The 17,309-nt window shown below is 42.4% G+C and overlaps 2 protein-coding genes across 3 annotated transcripts in view; one reads left to right on the top strand and one right to left on the bottom strand.

The window, feature by feature from the left end:
* LOC114546089 (leucine-rich repeat and fibronectin type-III domain-containing protein 2) overlaps positions 1 to 2,875 on the bottom strand; it is a 34,851-nt gene extending 31,976 nt beyond the window's left edge. Inside the window, exons 1-2 of the mRNA XM_028564754.1 lie at positions 2,792 to 2,875; positions 1,961 to 2,012 (exon numbers count right to left, since the gene is read on the bottom strand). Coding sequence (XP_028420555.1) covers positions 1,961 to 2,012; positions 2,792 to 2,875 — 136 coding nt within the window. The remainder of the gene's footprint in view (positions 1 to 1,960; positions 2,013 to 2,791) is intronic.
* pcxb (pyruvate carboxylase b) overlaps positions 1 to 17,309 on the top strand; it is a 327,945-nt gene that overhangs the window by 226,324 nt on the left and 84,312 nt on the right. The window lies entirely within an intron of this gene.

The raw sequence follows: 17,309 nt of genomic DNA, 5'->3' as shown, positions 1-17,309 counted from the left end.
CTCTGCATCTGGAATTTAGCGACGCCCAAGACAATTGGGATTGGTTTAAAGATATGCAAACAACCCAGAGCGTTTTTGTTCTTCTTCTTCCTAACCTAGAATTTATCTGTGGTGTAGCCAGACCCTACTCCACAGCGCTGTGGAGATAGATCTGGCTATGCGAGACTACGGTAGCAGCTAGGGAGCTTGACATTTCCCTCACGAGATGGGAGAGGTTATTACAGCATTATTATAGCAGGTTATTACGGATTTGTGTGGACTACTCTAGTCAGACTTCAAAGGAAACCACTATGGACTTGATCCCATTCATGTCAATCCCACCTGTAAGAGATTGGAGTCTGTCCCACTGTCTGCATCAGCATGTTTTAAACTGTGTCTGATTGTAAAATGAATGCTGCTTAAATTTTGTAATTATGTTCCCGTCTTGTTAAATGTGATAGTGACATAGCCTGTGGTTTTGAGCCTAATTCCAAACACTTGCAGTATGAAGCATCTTATCTATTTGAGTCTAGTCTCATTATATATTCTTATGCAGTTTGATGCTTTAGGATTTGTGTCAGTTGTATGTGAAGGGGGGTGGTTATGCGCATTGGTGCTTGCAGTCATCGACAGGTCACCCTAGAGAAACTCTTTAATTTAAACTCCTTCAGTTTCTAATCCTGATTTTCTCCACACAACTGCACATTCTCACTCTCAAACTTGCACACACTTACAGTTCTGCTTACACCCACAAATTTCCCTTTGCGTGATACACATTATCACAAGTGTTGCAAAACAACTGACCTGCCACTCACCCTGAAAATAATGCACGTGCAGTTTTCTCTGTGCCTCTCCTGCTCTGTTCATCCCTTCTATCCCTCTCATCCCTTCTTGATCTTCCACTCTCTGTGTCTTTCTCGCTCAGCCTTTCTGTCCCTACATCATTTCTTTCTATCCTTGTGTTTCTCATTTATCTATGCTCTCATCTCCTTCCAGTCTCTCAATTGCATTTTTGCCCCTTTTCATTCTCCCATATCAGCCTTTTCCGGCCACCCTGCCATATTTTCAGAGTGCTTGCGTGCACCTGTGTATGTTTACAGAGCTGAGGCTAATCAACAAAAAAACTGCAATCCACCACAAACACCGGTTGAACAAGCGACACATAAACACAGCACTTCTGAGCTGTCAACATCTCCCGCCCAATCAGAAACCCTGCGGCGTCAGTTACATGGGCCCTGATTGGCTGGCTCGACAGTAAGCGGCGTGACAAAAAGTGTGTGTGTGTGCGCATGTGTGTGTGCGTGAGAGCGTGTATGTATGTGCAAGTGGTAGTTTGATGATTCAGCAGGGCTCCTAGCTTTCTAAGGGGAAATCCTGAGCAAGAGAACAATTACCCAATCAGCACTCTGCATCCAGCGCAGTGGGTCAATGACATGCCAGCCAGGCCTTTGACTCACAGTGATGGATGTATTGATTAATGACACACACACACACACACACACACACACACACACACACACACACACACACACTCACTCACTCACACACTCACACACTCTATATCTACAGTCATGTATTTCTTCATTTTTCTGTCTGTTCTTTTTTATTTTGTGTATTGCTTTTTTTTTATCCCTCTATCTCACCCCCTACTATGAAACGGAGGGATGGAGGCCAGGCTAGGGATAAGAGGTGGCGTGGGGATCAAAATAATTCCCAATGATAACTTGGTTGAGGCCTGTTTTTGCCAGGCATGTTTGATCGCAGAGGCAACTTTCAGCCATAATGAATCACAAACTGCATTGTAACTCACCAAAAGAGGTCCCCCCCACCTTTCTTTTGAGTTTTATTACTGCATCTCATATTCTAATGCTTAGCAGTGCTGATAGAGGCAGGAATGCTCCGAGCTTCGCTGTCAGACTTCGACTATACCGTACGTGTTGCCGACTAAGTACAAGAAGGATTTTCTTCTGACAGTCCTCACCCACGCTGTACTCTGCATCCTGATTCACTTGAGCATCTACAACCTGCTGCATCTGTTGAGCATAGGTGGAATGCTGACGAACACCTGCACGTTTGCAGACTTACACAAGCGTTGATTTGGATGCTAGTATGCAGCTGTGGGAAAGAGGCCAACATGCATTACAAACCATCTTTGTAAACTGATGGATTGAACAGTCAAATGTTCAGAAACTCACTGTTAAAGGTTTTATATACACTTGTCCAACGTCTCCTCTCCTTAAAAATCATAAAATCAATCGATCGTAGAGGAGTAATAGTACCATAATGTCAGTTAGTGGACTGGCAGATTACTTAACCCATTTTACCTGTCAGTGTGGAACTGACAAGGTAACGGACTCATGATTTTCTGACATTTTATTGACTCAGAAAACATCAACTGATCAATTAATAATGAAGCTAATCATAGTTGCAGCCTCAGTGTGATAAATGCCACCCATCTGCTCCTCCGTCAAAGTTTTGTGTATGTGTGTAGATACGTGCCCTCTTTTACCTCTCCATTTCCAGAGTTTTTCTTTTCTTTTCCTTTTTTTCACAAAGCAGGATTAGCAAATTAGCCAGATAACTTTCAAAATACTTTTTCTTAGCAATTCTCAGTCTGCTTAGCTGAATAGCAATTCTAAAACAAATATTCAAACTAGTTTTTGTAGATTTATATCGGTATTACCAAGAGCATGGAATAATCTTTTACAGATATGTGGGTAACTTCCTAATCCTGACGTGTGAAATTCCCTGCAAGGGCTCACGGGTCTTTAAATCATTGTCGGTTATTGGTATTTCCTAAACCTGCAGATACCTCCACCTGCATCTCTCGTCTCATTCCTCGTTTCTTCATCATTCTCTCTTTCATCCCACATTTCCCACTTGTCCCACTCTCCATTCCTCTAATCCCCCCCCCAGTCACCTCACTCACTCGCTCTTGGTACTTGGCGCTCCCCCATCTCTAACTCCCTTCCCTACATCTCTCTCCCAAAACCATCCCTCCGTCTGTCTCCAGCGGTTGCCGTGGTTACAGTTTGTTCCGCTCATCAGGCACATGCTGTGACTAAACAGACTGTCAACAGTTTAATTACTCATCCTCTCATCCCTTCATCTTTCCATACTTCTGTACTACGTGTTTGCTTGTCGCTTCCACCTCTTAGTCACTACTCCTGTCTGTGACAACTCTTTATCTCTCCTTTCATCATTTTCTCATCCTTTTAACATTCAGTCACATTACAGTTTCATTCCATTCATTCATTCATCCATCCATCTCTCTTTTCCTCGCCCTCAGTGTGCCAGTGCTTTATTAGTGTAGTTTTCTTTTTTCCGACATTGTTATTCCTCTATTCCCTTATCCCCACCCCTCTCTTATCATCCACCTCTCAAGTGTCATCACTCTGCTTTTCATTCTTCACTACTCAGTCTCTCTCCATCCTCTTGAGTGTTCCTCCCTATCTTAAACAGCCAGTCTTGTAATTACTCCTCTTTCATCACACTATCGTCCCATACCTCTCTGTCCATCATCTACCATTTGCTTCCTTAGCTGTTGACAGCAGGCTGACGTCTCACCCTTTGATCCTCCCTCTCTTCCATAACAGCCCAGCCTTTCACTTCTCTCTCTCTCCACCATTTCTCATCTATTCATCCATCAAGTGCTGCCTTCCTGACATTGACCGCTTCTCCCTTGTTTCAGTTTTTTTTCCGAATCTTCCACTGCTCGCCTTGATTGAAAGCTTGTTAAATCAGAACGGTGTGTGACATCCTGCATCTATCATTTATCATCGTCTTTGATGTCTTTCCATGTGTCTGTCTTCCTCCGTTTCTAGTAATTGTCCTTAATCCCTGCAGCTATTGCTCTTGGTATTTGGTGGGTCACTATTTTTTTAACACTTCATCAGTCTGTCCCTTTCATCTTCTTCCTTTTGACTTTTTATTCCTTAATTGACCGTTCCCAAAACCCTTCCCTCGAACAGCTAATGGCCAATCATATCTTAGCAACCGTAACTAGGTCTGTCAAGCTTTGGCTTCCTCTCTATGTTGAAGCTGTGTGCATTGTCCTCTAGTATGTGGGAAATAAACATTTTTGATTGTAACTTATTTCATTAGTGAGTTTGATGAAGTCTGAAGGATTTTAGATATTTAGCTGAGAGACAGAAAATCAAAGTGTCCTATTATCAAAGGACCGTCTTTCCCTGACAATTACGGGATAACACCAGGCAGGAAGTTACGACGTTTGGATCGGGTTTCTTTTTTTAATCTTTTCAAAAATACAAAAGCAAGAGTGTAAAGAATGGACTAGAATAACTGCATTTAAAAATGGGGGGCAAAGGCAAATATACAGTGGATATCCGTGCAACAGGGTCAGACTTCTACTTATGTGCGCCGGGTCCGATTAGCAACTCGAGCTGTGAGAATGGAGTTGAGAGACAACCTCTCTATAAATGAATATATGCATATAAATGGTTCTCGAGTCTTGCTTGTCCAGCTAGGAACATTTAAAAAGTCAGCTGGAGAGAGATGTCAACCAACTCAAGGAGCTAACGTTAGTTTACAGTAATAAGTTCGCTAGCAGCAGCTGATAAATTCTGCCAGTGACAGCTAGAAATGAGAAGCCTGATTTGTCTCCTTCTGTCAGAAATCAAGGAGCAGTTATTTAAAGAACTAAGAATTTTGATGGTTAATTGGCTCACTGTGAACTGCATATGTGCTGTGAGAGAATGGAAAGCTTGACAAGGCGTAGCAACAGTGCAGGGGGGATTGGGACTAGCAAACTGTCAATTCATTGATCTGCAATTTATTTTACTCTCTTTCAATAAGTGATCCATTGCCTGCCCTTTTTTTTTTCTCTCTAGTCCTTCATTCACTTGCCAGTCTGCTCATGTTGGCAGCCTCTGACTTTGAACAGTGAGCATCCCATCTGTTCCTGCATCTCCCTAACTGTAGTCTCAGAATGACAGACCCCCGTGGTGAGCCACACAGAGCATAAACAAGATCATTTAGAGAATGTTGTTTTGTTCCGCCTTTATTTCCCTTTTTGAACCATATGACACTTACCTGCTCTGTATTCCTAAGACTACCACTAGCAGGAGAGCAAATCCAATTATAGAATTATGATTTGGTTAATGGATATCAAAAGGCCTCTTTGTGACACTCTTTGTGAACCACTGCCCCAGTTCAAAGCAAGTCAAAACTGCTGTAAAAGATCAACGGAGCAAGTAATGAGCCCTGTCTGTTATTTGACACACGTATTGTTCATAAAAATAGTTTCACATGTGGTGTACTGTTTTTAAGACGGGTCTCTTTTGTTTCCAGGGTAATGAATGTTCCTCTAAGGTAGAATTTCACTTTTCCCCCCCAAGTTGTGCCTCATAATTGGCACGTCTATTACATGGAAAAGCCCCATGGTACACCAAATTCCCCTTGTAGTTGTATCTCTAAATAGCTCATTACTGGTATTAGTGATCTTTTACAGACGTTTTGGGGTCATGTAAGACTAATTGTAGCCAATGGTGTAACAGTAGAAGGCTAGATAATGATGGCCATCTGTCATTTCTAATTATCTCTTCCTCATCTATCCTTCTATTTTTATCTCCCTAAGGTAAATCGCCATTCATTTGTCATTTTAGCCTGAATGTGGCTCTTTTTAACCTTTTTTTTTAATTATCTTGTCACTCGTCATTGCAGACTTCTTAAAATTCTGTTTATCTCACTTAATAATCAATCTATTCATCTTTTGTTTTCTTCTCAATGTCATTTCTTCTTTCAGCTCTTCAAACTGTCGTTTCTATTATATCATCCTCTGATCCTCTTTGTCCCTCCATTTCTCTAAATCTGTCTCCTTGTGATTCCTCTCTCTTTCTCTTCATCAGTTCACCCTTTCTTTCCTACTTTAGTAAATTTTTTTCCTGTTTCTTCCATTCATCTGTCTCTTCTTCCTTGTCACTTGAAGAAGCCGATCACAGCTTCTCACTTCTCCTCTTCTTACTGCAATCCTTTTAATCTGACCTCTCTCAGCCCTCCGGGCCCATCACTATGTCGTGTGTCACCCCTCCCTCCCCTTCTCCTCTATCCGTCTCATTTTCTCCTCCCTCTCTTGCACTTTCCCTCTCCTCCCGTCTCCATTTCTTTCTCATCGCCCTCTTATCCTCCCATATATCCACTCAGTAAGTCTGATCTCCTGTGTCAAGTGTGCCAAATCTGTGTATGTGTGTGTGCGTGCTCAGACACGGCTTACGTAAAAAGCCTCAAACGAAGGGAGGTTGGAACTGTTCTGTGCCGCTGCCGCTGCTGCTGCCGCCACACAAGCACTCTCAGCCCTGCATCCACACACTTACCATGATACACACATAGACACACACACGCGACACACCAGGTGAGATTACATAAAGGCGTGGTGATGAAAGCCAAGCTAAAACGCACCTACTGAGTAATCTGATACAGGACAGCTGTGTGTGTGTGTGTGTGTGTGTGTGTGTGTGTGTGTGTGTGTGTGTGTGTGTGTGTGTGTGTGTGTGTGTGTGTGTGTGTGTGTGTGTGTGTGTGTGTGTGTGTGTGTGTGTGTGTGTGTGTGTGTGTGTGTGTGTCATTCATTCATTCATTCTCTGGCTGACATTTGCCATTTGACATGTTTCTGTTGTTATGAATGCATTTCTGTTCAATATTTATAGGCCTGTGTGTGTGAGAGGGAACACGGAGTTCCAGTCCAGTGAGAGCTGGTGTTCACTGCATTGATGTGCTCAATGATTCAGCACAAGAGAGCTAACCATGCAAACATAGATTCAACTTTACCGGGCCAATATATGCCAACTCTGTGTGTGTGTGTGTGTGTTTGAAACTGCATCATCGTTACCTTTTCCGTCTGTGCGGCTCTATAATCCGAATCAGCTCCACATGTTATCCAGGTTTGTGTGTGTGTGTTTTTGTGTGTGAGTGTTTAGTACAGATCTCGCCCCAGGTGTTTCTCCTTGTGTTGGGCCAGCGGGAGGGATGCGGGGGGTGGGGTTGGGGGATTGTGTGTTTGTGCTGCAACCTGTCCTACTCCCCTTCACACACACACGCCCCCACACACATCAAAAGGAGGCGGATGTAGGTCAGTATCAGAAAACCAGAGAGTTGCAGAAATTCCGATCCCACAATATCCTCTTAGGCTTCTATAGATGAAGAAAACCTGAAAAATCCCGAATTACTTGCTCAATCCTGGTGTGATATTCCAAAAGAGAGATCTCAGTTTGAAAAGAAATCACAAATCCACTTTGCTTGAAATCCTATTTATGGCGTTTTGATATGATTCCCTCATGGCTATATTCAACTTCTCTCTATATGCGGAGCAGTTCAATTGGCAGAGAATAGGAATCCTGGAGTTGGCGGCGATCTTCACCTCCCCTCCTCACCCTCTTCCTCCTCTCCCCCCCTTTCTCTTCCACTCCACTTCCACTCACTCATATACAGCCCAATGTCTTCTTATTATTTCATCTGGCTTTCTCTCCTATTGCTTCATTCTTTCACACATTCAATTTCCCCCCCCTCTTTTTCTCTCATCCCTCACTTCCTGGGGGGTGATTTCCAGAGTGTGTCACTGGGGCTTTCTGCACTCTACGCGGTGTGATCCGTGTTTGTTCTTCCACTTTGAGTTAGTTGTTCATTGATGACCTTGGAGTTAGGTGCAGAGAGGGAGGTTTGAGAGTAAGCTGCAGGAATGGCTAAAAACCTGCAACAGAGGAGAAAGATGGAGAGTGTGAAGAGAATGAACTGTGTGCACTGCACATGTGTTCCATTAATGCCTCCTTCCATCACACAAACATTAGATTGAGTCCATTATCACTTTTCTGCCCCCTTTTTCTCTTCCACCCATCTGACCTTCTCTCTCCCCCCCAGCTATCTACATCCGTCCCCCTTTCCACGACTGCTGATGTTGATCATAGCCTCCTCCCCATACAGCTTCTTTAAATTCCCCACCTTGCCACCCCTCATTTTTTTTCTTTTCTTCTCTGTCTCCCCCCCCCCCCCCCCCCTGCCTCTCACCTGTCTGTCAGATAGAATCAATAGTTGTGAGACCTTCTTAACATCTCTCAGGAGGCGGCATTAGCTTCTTCTTGCTCACACACCCTCTCATGAGCACCATGCAAACACACAATCATGCAGCACGTTCACACATGCTTTAACACAACACCACCACCACCACCACCATGCTTTCCTGCAAGCGCACACAGCCTCTGCATTCCACTCTCTCTTCCAGTCACACACACACACACACACACACACACACACACACACACACACACACACACACAGTCTAATGAAACAACTGGGCTATTGATCAGCGCCATGAATGTCAGACAGTTCTAAAGTCTGCCCCTTCCCTCCCTCCCACTCGCTAGCCTGTCAATCAAACTCCAAAAGCCAACACCTTTAAGAAGACAATCTCATTATCTTGCTCTAAAGCTGTGCACTCACTCTGTGTTTGTGTGTGTTTCTTTGTGAGTGTGTTCCTCAGAGTGTGCATATGTACATTAGTGCAGCTGCTACACATATGCAGCCTCTCTGCCAGATTTGTTTTTTCTTCCCGAATTCAACTGAAAATCTCTCATTTTTTGTTCTTCTTTTCATTCCTGTTTATCTGCTTCTCCACCTCCGATGTTCACTTTGCTACTTTCAAAGCACAATACAGCTACTTTGTGTCCTTTTATCCATTTGTTTAGTCTTCCTCTAGTTTTTTTCTTCCTTACCCAACATGTCTTGTTTCCCCTGTTTTGCCCTCCACTAAATGAAAAGGTGGAATTACTAACCTTGTTTTCACGATCATTCCACCGTGACTTCTGGAACAATCGCATCTCCCGGTTTCCGTGGTTCTCTCTCTATCTCAGCTCTGTGGAAAAACACCCATCTCTCTCTCTCCTCTCTATCTCTATCTTGCACTGTCTATCCCCCCCCCCTCTCTCTCTCTCCTATCGCTGGTCGTCCCCTAACTCGGTCTCGACAGCTGCAGCGCTCTGTCTGCCTCCTCTGTCGCTCTTCCGTCAGGGCTGATTGAATTTTAAGTCATGTTAATCCCAGAGAACAGGTACTGAATGAAGGAAGGGACACTGCGAAAAAGAAGGGAGAGAGAGAGAGAGAGAGAAAAAAGCAAAATGCAGGGTAAGCTGCCTTGTATTTTTAGAAATGTCTCTCCTTCAGGAAGGTTTTCTCCAGTTTGTTTTGCCTCCACCCAGTCACTTCATTTATCCATTTTATCCTCTTTCCTTGATTCTTTTGGCTTTCTTTGTCCTTATCTGGGGGAGAAGAGTGTGTGATTCCCGACGCGGAGCAGAAGAGAGGACTGTGATTTGGCTTCGGCAGTGGCAAGCAATGGGCAGAGAGAGAGGGAGCGAGAGGAAGCAGGAGAGAGAGAGAGAGAGAGAGAGAGAGCGCGCGCATGAGAGGGGGGGGAGAGATGGAATCCTGTAGGAGGAGGAATAGGGAAGATGAGGAGAGATGAGGTATTGGAGACAGAGGAGGGGAGGATGAGAAAAGAGAAGAGGAGGGTAGACTGAAAAAGGGGTAAAGGAGTACCAATAATGGAGGGCAGTAATAGAAAGGAACCAAGTAAATAATCAAAAGTAATCAAGTACAGTTTTGAGGTACTTCTGAATTGTATGCCAATTTATATTATTATAGTGTACTTTTAACTCCATTTATTTAACACCTGGAGATGTTGCGTACAAAATGAATAATTAACAACAAATCTCATAAAAACACCAAAACCAACATAAACTCCTTGTGTTCTGCCCGTAGACAAAGCCTGATCTAGTTTATTCCTCTGTACCATAGACCTCAATTGTTGTCCAAAAACTATTATAAACACAGCATTGCACTGAGTGAAATGTTCCTCCATTACAAAGGGGACTTGGAATTTCTTTTAAATCAGTCCCACATACACTGTCCTTCTCCTGTTGTTACCCACCAGCGCATCAAATGCGTATTAATTTGCAGCTGGAAATAGTTCCCAACTAGAATGACACTCTGATAGCGCAGACCTCCGCCAAGGCCTATGGGGCATTCACGTACTCCTCGGATGGGCCCATTTCGCGATTTCGAAGGTCGTTGTTCATGAGCTTTAAGTCGTAATGTGGAAACAACATGCACGCTACAAAGAAGACGTGTTGTATTTGATTGCTCAGAGCTTCCAGTGTTTGTGTGACAACGAAGAGAAAAGGGAATAGATCAGGCGAGCACGAATGCCACATCTTCCAATGTTAACAAAAGTGAACAGTAATATGTATTTCTACCCTGTGAATTGGATCCCCTCCAGAATTCCTTGGCCCAGGCTGAACGCTTCCACCAAGTTTCAGGAAAATCAGGCCAGTAGTTTTTCCTTAATCCTGCTCACAGGCAAACCAGCCAACAAACAAACAGACAGACAAACCAACCCGAAAACATAACCTTCTTGGTGGAGGCAATAAATACAGTATTTACTCCCGTTTCAGTAACATTTGCTACATGCCTGCTGTTTTCTGTTTAAGGAAATTACTGAGCCTTTTTTCAAAAATAAAAATTACTGAGCATTTTAAACATTTGGACCAGTTTTTAAAGATGTATATCTGCAGCTGGACCAAATTGGCTTGGGCTTGAGTGCCAAAAACAATGTAGGAAAATCGTTAAGTATTAAGAAGCAGACCAAAGCATGGTTTGTTTTGGTCTTCACACAGAATCTGTGCACAATGGGGAAACAAAATTCAATAAAGGGTTCAATAATAAACAATGGCATATGTGGTTTTGCACAAAATTAGTTGTGTGAAAAATGAAAAAAATAAAAAAATGCGAGTGAATTGGAAATTCCTCTGCACACAGTCAACTAGTGAAGTGGCTGCAAATGCCGTATTGTTGTCTCAAAGAAATGTTAGGCGCAGCCATTGGAAGCATACAGACGGCAGCTTTATCCTTTAGTGCACACGTGTCAAACTCCAGGCCTGCGGGCCGAACCCGGCCCCTAGCAGTCTTTGATTCAGCCCGCGTTTCAATGTAGGTTCGCAATACATTTTGGCCCCCTTTTTGTTTGCCAAACCAAACAGACAGGAAACTGTTTTCAGACCGTTATTACGCGAGACTCAGATTTGACGACTTTGAGACTCAGAAATTCCCCCAGAACCAGAGAGATTGCATATTCAGGCTGTGAAACGTAAAAAAAAATGTAATTGTGTTTGCTTGATTTGCTTAAACTCTATGATGGCTAAGGAACTCTTTGGTGGCTTTTCAGGGCTTTATGTCGACCGACGTGTGACAAAAGTCGAAAAGAATGGGGGGAAAAACAACAAATTAATTAACAAAAATAATCACAAAAATGTCTTAGAAAGCCACAAAAGTCCGAAAACGCAACAAAAATGACGAAAAAAGCAGCATGCAGCATACAGTCAGATATTTTACTTTTTTTCGATGTATGCATGTCAATGAACTACACACGTCTGGCCCTTGATGTGATTCTCCTTTCCTGTGTGGCCCTTAGTGAAAATGCGTTTGACACCCCTAATTAAACACTCTGTAAGGGGCCATTATGCATATTGAATGATTTTACTGTCACTACATTTTTGTTATAATACTTTTTTACTTTCACTTGAGTCCAATTTTGAATGCAGACTTTTACTTGTAAAGAATCTGAGTACGTCTTAACCACAGATGAAGGTTTGGGGGAAGAGAAGGAGAGATGGAGGAAGAGGAGGAGATAAAAGTATGCTGATATGACGAAGGGAAGCGAAGCTCTTGGTGCCTCGAGCAACTCTGGGCCAGTCCGGGGAGCGAAGACGGATAATTAAGAGAGAGTGAGCACGTGAGTGGCGACGTGTGAGGGGGGAGAGGTAAGGAAGAGCAAAGAGGCCAAGGATCTCTGGGGCGTAAGGGAGATAAGTGAGGTAGAGAGGGGTTAGTGAGGGATAAAAAGGAGGAGTGGATGGAGTGATAGCATGGTGATAGGAACAAGTGTAGCTGATACAACTTCAAACGGTGGCCGGGTGCTTGATTTCCTTGCTTTGCCGATGGCTGCTGGAAATAGGCGTTAAATGGATTGTGTGTGTGTGTGTGTGTGTGTGTGTGTGTGTGTCCCATTACTGAGGCAGAACCTCTAACGTTGGAAATATGGGATGTTGGAATTAAGTTGTTTCCAACATTCACATATGTGCAGGCCCATTTTGTCAACACAATCACACACTGGAGATGAAACCTCAGAAATATGGCAAAGGGAAGGCAGGGACAGAGATTTGGTTGTTTTATGGATGAATTGGTTTTTCATATAACACAATTTTCACCCAGGAAATCATTGATCTTCTAAATCAATCTGTGCTTCCCTTTTTATCTCTACATTTGAAGCATTCACCTCATCTCACTTTCATGCATCTCTGTGTCTTTTTAAATAAATTTTTGTCCCTCGCTTTTCTCCCTCTTTACTCTCACTCTATTTTTTTCTCCTGCTGTGGGCCAGTGTAATTTTAACCTAGCAAGCCAGACCTCCCTCAAAGCAAGGTCCAGCAAGGAGAGGTTTGATACATAATTTCACCCGAACATATCCCGTTTACAGCGCACAGCTTTATGGCTCGTTGCTTCACAATTAATCAAACCTCGAGTGGTTTGGCACCCAGTCCTGTCGTCAGGGAGAGTGACCTTGCTGAATGAAATAAACTAACGTGACCTACTGCTGGGTGATGGATGAAGTGAGTTCACCAGTCAGGAGAAAATCCCATTACTGACTGGCTTGTTAGTTAACATGTAAGGAATGTGTCCTCCAGTTGAATTCAGGGCAACTCACAATCAGTTTACCTGTGGATATCATTAAATGTCTTATCCGAACATGCAGCCATGAATCTATAGAGGAAAGGTCAAAGTTGTTGTGTCCTTTGAACATTTCCTGTGACCGCAGATCAATCGTGTTCTACCCCGGGGAAGATCTATTTCTCCCTAGGACTGAGAACTAAAAGCAGAGAGACTAGCAGGACCTTTTTTAGTTCATTCTGAGTTATGCTGCTCTTAATCAGATGGAGGGCAGACCTGTTCTGCTTCGGTCAGGCCTAATTAGCCCTCAAAGTGAAAACGGTTGCAGGGGAGTCGGCCTACTGACCCTGGCCTGAACGTATCAATCAAGTTTTATTTATTTATTGCAAATTGGTTCAGTGGTCAACTCACTGGTGGTATCAACAAAAGAAATATCTAGATGTCAAGTATGTATGTGGTTTACTCAGGTGCATGCTAATCCTTTATTTGCTTCTGATTTTGTTCAGCAAATACAAAGTCCTCGAGTTGCCTCCTGATCTGCTGTATGGAGGGTAACTAATCCTCCTTTTACTCTGCGGAGACTGGCCGAGGAAGGGCTGTGGCCGGTCCTGTATCTATTGAGGCTTGACCACTGTCTCCTTGGGAGGTTGGAGGTTATGGGGGAGGGGGGCACCGTCAGCCACCGCCTACCAAGAGCCTGGTTTGTCCAAGGTTTCTCCCTAAAAGGAAGTTTTCCTCACCACTCAAGGTTTCTCCCTAAAAGGAAGTTTTCCTCACCACTCAAGGTTTCTCCCTAAAAAAAGGAAGTTTTTCCTCGTCACTGTGCTAAATGCTTGCTCTTGGGGGAATTACTGGAATTGTTGGGTCTTTGTAAAGTATAGTGTGGTCTAGACCTACTCTATCTGTAAAGTGTCTTGAGATAACTATTGTTATGATTTGATACTATAAATTGAATTGAATTGAAATTTGAATTTGTTTAAAAGAAAAATCCACAGGACAACTTTAGCTTCATAGTGATTGCTTCATTTTAAATCTCATGTGCTGGAGTCAACAGTAGGAATGCCTAACAGATTCCATGGCCACAGTTTGCTTTACTTTTATTTGATTTTAGTTGTTCTGAATGTTGCCCACTAACAAGCAGAAAACAAGCAGAAATGTGAGCAACTTAGGAGCTTGTCAGCAGCATATATACATACTAGTGACACACAGAGAGAGAGAGATGGTTGAGATATTGAGGAATTTAAAATAAAAAAGAATTAGCCTAAATAAACCAAGTCTGCACCTCTCCATCTCTTCATGTTTTTCTGTCATTTAGCCGTTTTGTCATCAAGTGAAGACATTATTTTGTGTATAAATGAGTCACAGTGAGTTTGTGTGACACAGGGCTAAATATAAGCAACAAATGCATTCAGTGAGCACCTGTCCACATAAACATATCACACATAATCAATAATGTGTCAAATGCGCACACACAAACACACACACACACACACACGGATCATACATTCTACACAATCTCTTTGGAAGCAACACACATAGCATGATTGCACAATTGCAAAATTGTAATATCACACAAATCAGAACATGGCCAGCACGCTCTGCAGTTAGACACACACCTCTTACAAGGCTAAATAAAACGTGCACACACACATAGACACACACTTGCTCAGCTGTGATGTCGGGTAAATGGTGTGGAGTTTTAGATCGAAGGGCAGATCCCCATCTATTTGTCTCAATCTAGCAATAATGAGGGACAAGGGCAGTCTCACACACACACACACACACTCACACACACTGCATTAAGAATAGTGTCTCCAAATGATTTTCCAGTTATTGCCGGCAGACTGTTTTACCAGCCATCGGCAGCAGTCAATGACGTACGAGAAAAACATGTTGGGCCTCATTTGTCTGTATTGCTCTAAATGTAAAACCTTGACAAATACACTTGAGTCGTAAAGACACGGGGCTGAAATGACTTCAGGGATATGTTGGTTAGAGAGAAGAATCAAACATGCAAGCAAAGTGTTTCCAAAAACGAGTTGCTTTAATGCACTATGTGCTGCTGAAATTTACATTGGAAATAAGAAACAATGGTTTAGAGGCAACTAATAAAACTTTGTGTGCGCGTTGGGCTACAGAAATGCATCTGTACAGAAATGCAATGGGCTGTGCAGAAGAAAAAAGGCTGTTAAATGTTGAAATACAAAGCTGGGAAGTGCAAATGAAAAGATTGCAAATTAGATTATGTTTGTTGATTGTTTTCATCTGAAATGCGCTGCAGTTTCTTGGCATTAGTTCTGTTAGAAACGCAGGGATGTGTCTGTGTGTGTATAAAAGAGAGAAACTGAGTACATTGACACATTTACATGCATATAATTATCAGATTATAGCTAATAATAAGGGTGAAGCGCTGAAGATTCTTTTATAGCTTGCATAATGAACTGTTCCATTAATAACCCTGTTTCTGTGCTCTTTTTTTCTGTTGTAATAATTCTATGGTTAACATGCTATCTGTTTTTGAGCACTGCAGTCAAACTCTGCTTTGAGTTAAGATTATTGAGCATGTTTAGATAAAGATATATATATAGATAGAGGTTTTCTCCCAAAGAGAGATGTGCCACTCTGTCACTGTAAATTGCACTTGGAGTGGAGTTTGTAGCCTAGAGAGTGCTCCTTACCGCTGTGGAAGAGCAGACTAAAGTATCTCACCAGCTGACATTTTTGGCATGTCACCAAGCAGTTGGAGTTCCATGTCAATATAGAGTCATAGCTGGGTTAACGTGTTTAAATATTGCATCTAAAATTGCACTTGTTATTAAGCTTATTCTGACTATGAGAATAATTACATTAACAGAATCCGAGAAGGTTGTTTACATGATCTCCACCACTTTAATCGCATTACGACTGGATTATTGGCTGTGCTAGTAAACGTTGCTAATAGACCTTTCTCACAGCAGGACATTTTGACTTGTTAAATGCAGGTGTAACTAATAACGTTAATAAATGACTGCATTCAGGTTCAGTGTGCCGGTGCCAGAGCCCTGGTGTTGCTCACACTGGCTCACTGGCATGGCTTACTTGCACAATGGACTGGAGCATCATTAAATGGAACGGCCATTTTCAGCACAGCAGTCAGGGTGCCTCGTGATAACACACACACACACACACACTAGGAGGATCAGGAGCCTCGATCAAATAGCATTAGAAAAAGGAAATGTGAAAACCTATAAATACTGATTAGAAAATCACAGGCAAACATGATAAGGCTATAAAACATTCAAATAAATAATGCATGATGTTCTGTGCTGAGAAAATCTAGACAGTTATAGTACATTCTGTAAATAAGAGGCCCATATTAGTCATTTTGTGTTCTGTGCTCTACTAGTTCCTGAAAACGGTTGTTTTAGGATTAAAGGTGTCCTGTTGAGCTATATATGGAAGGGAAGGGTTAAGAAGGTCTTGTTGGTTGAGTCAACATGTCTGTATTGGTGGTCCAGCGATCTTTGCTCAATATCTATTAGTGTGGCACGGATGAATCGCCTTATTACTTCGGACCGTAGTCTTCGATACAGAGAGCCCGTTAGATGAGATACTTTGATGATGATAAATGGAAACCGCGAGAGACGTGCTGCTTTACTTTGATCTCTAATAAGCAACATGATGCGACTCACTGAATCCTGTTTGGCGTGCCCTTGTAGTCTGTCACCTAATGTAACCCAAAGGTAGTTATGACATAAATGGTTTGTTTTAATGCAATAGGAACTTAGCTAAGCAAGAGGATGTGAGCAGAACCTGATATCCTATCAAAATGTCAGTTTTATTGAAAATAAAACAATGCACTTACTGCACAAACTGGCCTTAATTTCTACAAAGTGCAAAATAAAATGTGGGCTGCTGTGTTAGAGAGAATGATGTGAAGGTATTGACTGGACTAACTTTAGCCTTTTCTAAGATTTCTATGAATTGTCATCCAATTTTACACATTTACCTTCTTTTTTCAGATGTGTTTGCTTTGTAAGTGCTTACCAAGAATATACCAGAAACATATTCGACCTGACTATTTAAGCTTACTGCGCCATGCTACTCATGGTGTGTCTTTGAGTTTCTTGTGGTGTTATGAACATCTGCTTTAGTGTGGGAAAGCATTTGTTATTGAGACTGTTGACATTTTGAGAACATTTTGTAACATTCGCAGCCCAAACCTGACACAAGAACGTGTTTGAAGTGAGACAGTGCTCGCTAATTAGACTGGGGAAGAGTTGTTTAGTGTGCCGCTTCAGTATTTCTATAGGACTTGAAATTGAAAGTCACATCTCTAGCGCTATGGTTGCCTTTATTTCATATAAAGGCAGCCCTTTATTTCATATAAAGGCAGCCCTTTATTTCATATAAAGGCAGCCCTATATTTCATATAAAGGCAACCACAGCGCTAGAGGATGAACTTTCATTTTCACACCTCAATTGATTTCTGTTTTTTATTATACCTCATACATAAAACCAGACCGCTACTGCATGTAGGTCTTTACAAAGAATACCACAGCTCTTCTTCTTCTTTAAAATATGACTCTGGATCCAAAATGAGTCACAGGCATTGTTGG

This window comes from Perca flavescens, chromosome 19, assembly GCF_004354835.1.
Source record: "Perca flavescens isolate YP-PL-M2 chromosome 19, PFLA_1.0, whole genome shotgun sequence".
NCBI classification, from domain to species: Eukaryota; Metazoa; Chordata; class Actinopteri; order Perciformes; family Percidae; genus Perca; species Perca flavescens.
This window is presented reverse-complemented; position numbering and strand designations above follow the sequence as displayed.